The 7,965-nt window shown below is 43.0% G+C and overlaps 1 protein-coding gene across 2 annotated transcripts in view; it reads right to left on the reverse strand.

Moving 5' to 3' along the window:
• Positions 1-3,001: 3,001 nt before the first annotated feature.
• The window catches only part of CUNH15orf40 (chromosome unknown C15orf40 homolog), a 6,122-nt gene continuing 1,158 nt past the window's right edge, over positions 3,002-7,965 (reverse strand). For both annotated transcript variants that reach the window (XM_031387189.1, XM_031387188.1), the window contains exons 2-4: positions 7,499-7,625; positions 4,968-5,095; positions 3,002-3,512 (exon numbers count right to left, since the gene is read on the reverse strand). In XM_031387189.1, the coding sequence (XP_031243049.1) occupies positions 3,417-3,512; positions 4,968-5,095; positions 7,499-7,625 (351 nt within the window). In that variant the 3' untranslated portion in view covers positions 3,002-3,416. The remainder of the gene's footprint in view (positions 3,513-4,967; positions 5,096-7,498; positions 7,626-7,965) is intronic.

Here is a 7,965-nt window from a genome sequence, read left to right on the forward strand (position 1 = left end):
AAAAAAAAAAAAAAAAAAGAAAGAAAGAAAAAAGAAAGAAAGAAAGAAAGAAAGAAAAAAGGGGGCTGGAGAGATGGCTCAGCAGTTAAGAGCACCACTACTCCAGAGGTCCTGAGTTCAATTCCCAAGAACCACATGGTGGCTCACAACCATCTGTAATGGAATTTGATTCCCTCTTCTGGTGTGTCTGAAGTCAACTAGTATATTCATATAAATGAAATAAATAAACAAATAAATCTTTAATAAAAAAGAAAGATTATTGTAGTAACTGCTGGTTCCTATCCAGCCTCTGTTCTTGATTAATTTTTAATTCTGGTATCCGTTCCTCTCTACTAGTTTGCTTCAGAGTATGCTGATCCTCTTTCCAGCTCTGGGAGGGGACTTAACTGGCTATAATGATTAGGATAAATCTCTTTCATACTCATTGGTTCTGGCTACTTATTTATGGGTTGGCATTTCTTGCCAAGAGGGTAGCTTAGAAACTTCATGTGATCTGATCTGGTGTGAGGTAAAAGGGAGCTGAACTTCTGGAAAACAAACACCAAAGCTCTTCTGAGCCGCCCTCTTTATAACAGAGGGTCTCCCATTTTTATGAAACCCAGAGCCAGGGCTCTCGGCCTCCATGACATGGGCCTGAGAATAAAGTTGGCATGACTACAGAAAGGAAAGTGTGCCTCTGTGACATGGCTGAGCTGCTCATCAATCCCTTAAGGACACCTCTAGATTTTGTTGTAGGCTTAGATTTTTTTTCAAAACCTACTTTAATTGTGGTTCATTAATGCTTCAACCTCTCTTCTAGCCCACTACACACCAGAGGTAGGGAAAAAAAATAGGAAATGGAGGCTGTGGATATGTTCAGAAATAGTTCTTTGGAGTGATTCCAATCTTCGTTGTTAGCAGTTCAGTCCATTAGCAAAACACCAAACACAAATCAGTAGCAGCAACTTGATCCAGAAGAAACTGCTAGGCTCCACAACTGGTATGAGTCTGTGGAAGCTGCAAGCAGCAGCCATAATACCACCAGAAGTTCTTTGGTGTGTTTCTTTCTACGCAGTCACAACAAGTGAAGATCACAGAAGAATGCAAAGGAGAATCAATGCATGAGGGTCATTGGTGAAGATCAGTGTCAGCAAAGCATAATGAAGTCCAGCAATGAGTTGCAAAGTGAACCAATGCAAGAGTGTCATTTACTGTCTATTGGGTTATACTTATACTCTTTCTAAACATCATGCGCCTCTCAAGCTTTCTCCCCAGCAAAGCATCACATGCCCTTTCACCAGGCAACTTGCAGAAAAGCATGTGTCTGTTCTCATCAAGATATCCTCTAACAATGTCTGCATCAGTAAAACATCCTCTCATAAGACATCCTAAGAAAAACATCACACAACACAACTGAGGCTCTAGCAAAACCAGAAATTTCCACTTCATTTAGTAAGCATGTTAACACATCCACTTGGCATGTGGATTGAATATGTTTCTGTTGTATGAGAATTATCCTGTAGTAAGTCATATAAGGCCTCAGGTGAAATGCCTTTTGACACCCAGTGGAACTGTGGGAAAGAATGGGAAAGTTCTCTAGCCCAAACCACACGAAACAAGGACTCAGAAGCAATGCTGCTGAAGAGCATCTTACGAGAGAGGGCAGCTGGGTTTAAACCAATTCTGCCTCTAAGGAGAGGCACTGTGCTTTGGATGAGCCTCCTGACTGCTCTTTCTCTTGGTTCCTGAGAAATAATTTCTACTTCTTTTACATCAAGCATTTTTATAGTTGGTATTTCTTGTGGATTTTGTGATTGATACATTTTTCTTATGTACTTACCGGCAAAACACACACTACAAATCAGAGTAATTCTGTTATTTACTACATTACTGTAACCTGGCTGGGCACACTGTGCATGTCTGTATGTAATCCAGAACTTGGGAGGCCAGACCCCAGAATGAGCACAAAGCTGCACAGTAAGTTCTACATAATGAGATCCTGTTTCAGAAACAACACGAATAACAATCTAAAGTATTACAATTTAGGTCAAATATATAAGGCATATTATCTTTTCAGCTATCTATACACATACATGTGTTACCGAGCAATGTATACATGTTATCTATACAACCTAGCGTGTCCAGGCTGACCTGGGACTCTATGATGTAAAGGACCACCTTGAACCCATCCTCTGCCCCCAGCTCCAGAGTGCTGGGGTTATAAGGGTGGTGTACAACCACACCCAGTTTACACAGTGCTGGGCATTGAATCCAAGGCTTCATGCACAGCAGGAAACACTCCCAACTGATTTCTGATGGGCTTTACAAACAATGAAAAGAATTTCTAGGTCAACTTTATCACTTTCTAAAGTTATTTTTAATTACGTTTGTGTCTGTCTCTATCTCTGCAGGTGTGTGTGTCTGTGTATGCATATATGAGTGTGGGTGCCCTCTGACCAGAAGTACTGGATCCCTTGAAACTGGGATTACAGGCGGTTGTGAGCCACTCCATGTTGGGTTGCTGGGAACTGAACTCAAGTCCTCTCCAAGAGCAATAAGCACTCTTAACTACTAGCCATTCCTCTAGACACTTCTTTATTCTTTTAAGATCTTTGGAGATTCCTAAGAACTTCTAGATTTGAAAGTTTACAGGGTTCCAAAAGTAACTGACATTAAGTTATATGTCTTCATGATTATTTACTTTTCCACAAAATGTTCCAGAGAATGTTTAAAAGATATTTAAAAAAAAAAACTTTTGCATTAAAAAAAAAAACTTAGAATAGAAGCAGTACAAAAGGTTTTTCCAGTTATAAACTGAATTAGAAGACCCCAGAACTCCAGAAACATTGTGGAGCTATGAAGCTAAAAGCACTTCACCAGGAGTCCAGGCAGCTGGTTTCCTGTCCTCCTCCATGCAGTGACCTTCAACTCATCTCCCAGTGCCTGTAGATCAGACGCTCCATCACGGACAGCAGCTGTTTCCTTGTAATCCCATGAAATTAGAGTAATATATTTCAGGCTGTTTGCACTTGGGGATTTGAAAGGTTTATTTATTTAGTATATATGTGTGTGTGTGTGTGTGTGCCTGGATGTACATACATGAACCACAAGTCTGCAAGGGACCTCAGAGGTCAGAAAAGAATGTCGGGACACCTGCAACTGGAGTTTGTGAGCCCTCCAGTGCCAGTGCTGGGAGCTGAGTCCAGATCCCCTGGAAGAGCAGCAAGTACTCTTAACCACTGAGGTGTCTCCAGCTCCCACAGTGAGGGATTTGAGAGCCTGTACTTAATGTATAGACTTAGATTTCCTACTTGTATTTTAGTCTGATCCTATCTATGGATTCCATTCTCCACATCTGGGCACCGCTGTATACTTTCCTCTTGGCCTCCTCTACTCTTACGAGAGCTCCACAAGGAAGTGCTTGCCATTGCTTGCCTTTATTTCTTTTCAGCTTCCGTTTTCAGCTTCTCCAAGACCTCCTCTGGAGTTGTAGAGGCCAAGAGCTTCACCACCTTTTCCCGAGATTTACCACCCTGAGCCAGAAAAAAAAAAAGACACCTTCAGCGCCCTTACACTGGCAGGAGCTGCAGTCCTCCCTGTCCTCACTGTCCCACCAGGGGTCATGCATGGCCTGTCCCCACTGCAGCATGTCCTATCGTGGGTCATGCATGGCCTTTCCCCACTGCAGCACATCCCATCGGGGGTTATCCCCACTGCAGCATGTCGCACCGGGGGTCATGCACAGCCTGTCCCTACTTCCGTACATCCCACCAGGGGTCATGCATGGCCTTTCCCCACTGACTGCAACACGTCCCATCGGGGGCCATGCATAGCCTGTTCCCACTGCAGCATGTCCTATCGTGGGTCATGCATGGCCTGTCCCTACTGCAGCACATCCCTCCAGGGTTATGCATGGCCTTTCCCCACTGCAGCACATCCCACCAGGGATTATGCATGGCCTTTCCCAATGGCCTTGGATGTTTCCGCCTTATGGCAAGTTCCTACAATTCTCCAGGGATTTTGCTTTTCTACTTCAAAGTTTTATAACAAAAGTTTGGCATTAAAATTTCAACATGAATGTTTACAGTGTGCTAATTTTGAAGTCTTTTTTTTTCCTTCTTTAAGACAGGGTCTCATGTAGCCAGGATTAGCTCAAACTCAACATATAGCCAAAGATGAACTTGAACCCTGACGCTGTCCCCCTGAAGTGCTAGAGTGATTCTGACAGACTAACTTATCTTCACAGTCAGCATTCTCAAGTGAGCAGGAGCAATGTGGGGTCAGAAATACCTGGGGAACTCCTGAATGCAGATGACAAACATTTTAGATTCTTTTCGGTATAGTGATGTCTTACAGGAAGTGGGCAAAATTAACCTGACAGTAGGGACAGTTAGGAATTTATGGGAAACATATAGTAAGTGAGCAGAATGAAGGTCTATAAGGAGTGAGCGGTTGCTACATGGATGGAGGCAGTGTGGATGAAGGAGGCTGAAATCACACATTTTTGCATTTAAATGAATGAGTTTTTAAAAACTGGCTTTACAAGACTGACAAGATGGATGAGTGGTTGAGAGCACTGACTGCTCTTCTAGAGGACCCAGATTCGATTCTCAGCACCCACATGGTGGCTCACAGCCATCTGTAACTCCAGTCTTAGAGGATCTGACAGCCTCTCTGGCCTCGGAGGGTAGCAGGTATACATGTGGTACAGATAAACACCCAGGCAAAACAGCCAGACACGAATAACTTTTTTTAAAACCTGGTTTTAAGAAAACCTACCTCCCCCCCCCCGCCCCCGAGACAGGGTTTCTCTGTGTAGCCCTGGCTGTCCTAGAACTCACTTTGTAGACCAGGCTGGCCTCAAACTCAGAAATCCCCCTGCCTCTGCCTCCCAAGTGCTGGGGTTAAAGGTGTGCGCCACCACCGCCCCTTTTATAGAAAATATGAACTATGATCAAAATATAATAACTTAAAAAGGAGAGACCCACCTTATCCAGAACCACATCACTCTTCCTGAGGTCCAAGACCTTGGAAAGGTAACGACAGAGCTCTGCATTCGCCTCTCCCTCAGACGGAGGTGCCGCGATGGCCACACCAACAGCCTCAGTGCTCAGATCTAGGAAGAAACGGAGCAAAGAAACGTCAGGCAGTGTGTATTTACCCAGGACAGGACTTCAACTACTAACTGTTGAACTGGCTTCAGTCTCTTGCATATAAACAAGGACCGAACTGAATGACTACACATATACCCCAGAGAAAGAGAAGCAGTCTCTGCAGGCATAGAACACACCCACAAAACCCTGCTGACACAGGTCTAGAGTCTTAGCGCATCTTGGATTTAGGCAACTAGACACGCCTTTGATTAGGAAGAGTCACTAGGAAGGGGACTAGGGAGCCGGAGCCAGCTCCAGCTCCAGCCACTCCAGAAGCTGCACTGAGGATTGCACAGGGTTCAGGTCTCACATCAGGAAGAGCTGCCCTCTAGGCTAGGTTCCTTCCTTTTGAGTTATGTATCTTAGATGTTTTCAATATTCAATGCATTTAGCATTGACGTAGTAATTTCACTTCTTTTAAGACCATATGAGCCTCCCTAAAGGGCGTCACTGTAACTTAATTCCATTATGAGCCCCATTCTACAGGTGACACAATTGGAACTGGGTAATGTGGCCTATAGCACTTCACAGCTATTAGGAGAGCTAAGTATTTACTCAAAGTCGTTCGCAAATGAGCATGAACTGATCCCGCATCTGAGGTCAATCAGCCATGTCCATACACATGCACCCTATATAACAACACATCTAGATATTCCACAAGGACAAGTCAGTAAAAGGCTCTCCCATTCTCAGACGCAGTTTTTCATTTTAGCATCTTTAAAATTGAGCCATATTGGATAGAAGAGTTTTAGTTGTTCTAATTTTTAAAAATAATGTACATAAATACTCCATGTCCCTTATAGTTGATTCCATCTTAGATTTGGCTTAGGAAATACTGGCCAAAGATTGGGCTTGGGGCACAAGCCTAAAATACTAGCACTTGAGAGGCTGAGGCAGAAGGTAACTTTGAGCCCAGCATAAGCTACAATTACCTGTATCTTATCTGGCAACAGATTCAAGACAACAGGACATGAGCACAAACCAGGCCTACCTAACACTTTGTTTTTGATGGTATTTTCAAAATATAAAAAATAATTTGGTGTACAATGCTTTATCTTTGTTTTTGAGACAGGGTCTCTGTGTAGTTTCTTTAGCTGTCTTGGAACTCACTCTGTAGACCAGGATGGCCTTAAACTCAGAAATCTGCCTGCCAGCTGGGCAGTGGTGGCGCACGCCTTTAATCCTAGCACTTGGGAGGCAGAGGCAGGAGGATTTCCGAGTTCAAGGCCAGCCTGGTCTACAAAGTGAGCTCCAGGACAGCCAGGGCTATACAGAGAAACCCTGTCTTGAAAAAACCAAAAAAAAAAAAAAAAAAAAGAAAGAAATCTGCCTGCCTCTGCCTCCTGGATGCTAGAATTAAAGGCATGTGCCACCACTGCCTGGCACAAAGCTTTATCTTGAATCTTTATTGAAAATAAAGATTCTTGAGGCCGGAGAGATGACTCAGTGGTTAAGAGTACTGACTGTGCCAGGCAGTGGTGGCGCATGCCTTTAATCCCAGCACTTGGGAGGCAGAGGCAGGGGGATTTCTGAGTTTGAGGCCAGCCTGGTCTACAGAGTGAGTTCCAGGACAGCCAGGCTACACAGAGAAACCCTGTCTCAAAAAACCAAAAAAAAAAAAAAAAAATACTGACTGCTCTTCCAGAGATCCTGAGTTCAATTCCCAGCAACTACATGGTGGCTCATAACCATCTGTAATAGGATCCAATGTCCTCTTCTGGTAAAGACAGCTACAGTGTTCTCAAATATAAATAAATAAATAAATAAATAAATAAATAAATAAATTCTTTAAAAAGAAGAAAAGAAAATAATGAATCTTAAGATAATGCAGATCAAACTTTAACTTCACACAGGAATCAGTCAGGGTCTCAGAGCCCGGGCATTCTCCCATTCTTTAGGTTAATGATCATTAAACTAAACCAAAGAATCTCTTCTCCATCAGTGCTTTTACTCTTTGGAACAGTAATAATTAAGAATAGTCTAAGCTATATATACATTTCCTAATGTGATCTTCCTAAACATTTTGTTGTTTAGAGACAGGGTCTTGTTGTATTCTAGCTGACCTCCTGCCTCAGTACTTGTGAATTATTGGTATATATGACCAGGCCCATCTCCAAAACACCACATTTTTTTTAAAAAGAAAAGATACAAAGATTCCATCTGATTTGGTATTAAATATTGTACATTTTCTTTCAAATACCTTTCTTTATATGAGACTATAGAATGTTTAAATGGAGAAGCTCCTAAATGAAGATATAAAAAATACCATTTACAGTTGCAGGATAAACTTTTAGACAACAAGGCAAAAAAGAAGATAAAGAAACCGCTCGATCCACACCCAAATCCCATCCAGTGCTCAGATGTACCTGTCACAGCATTCTGTTTGGAGCCAGGTTTGGCATGGATGGAGATGGTGACAAAACCTTTAGGATCAGTTGCTACAGGCCCTGCAGGAGGTGGGGGTGTCTCTGGTTCCTTGGTTTGGTTTTTACCCTAAAATGACACACACAATTTTACAAGTTACAAAATGCTTCAGTTATTTTGACCCATCACTACTCTCACCTTTACTAAACTGAGCCTACCACCCAGGAACTGGCCACTACCGGTGCTCGTCCCCACATCCCTACACCATCCAACCCGCTTCCCAACCAGTGTTTGCACTGCCCTGGGAAGAACTGGCTCTGGTCTCCACACCTTTCTCTGGTTAGACTGCTTTCTCTGGTCAGCTTATAATTCATTTTTCCCACAAGCAGAGACTAATAAAGCCTGAAGAGAGAGAGAGAGAGAGAGAGAGAGAGAGAGAGAGAGAGAGAGAGAGAGAGAGAGAGAGAGA

Source organism: Mastomys coucha, unplaced genomic scaffold (assembly GCF_008632895.1).
Source record: "Mastomys coucha isolate ucsf_1 unplaced genomic scaffold, UCSF_Mcou_1 pScaffold21, whole genome shotgun sequence".
Taxonomy (NCBI): Eukaryota; Metazoa; Chordata; class Mammalia; order Rodentia; family Muridae; genus Mastomys; species Mastomys coucha.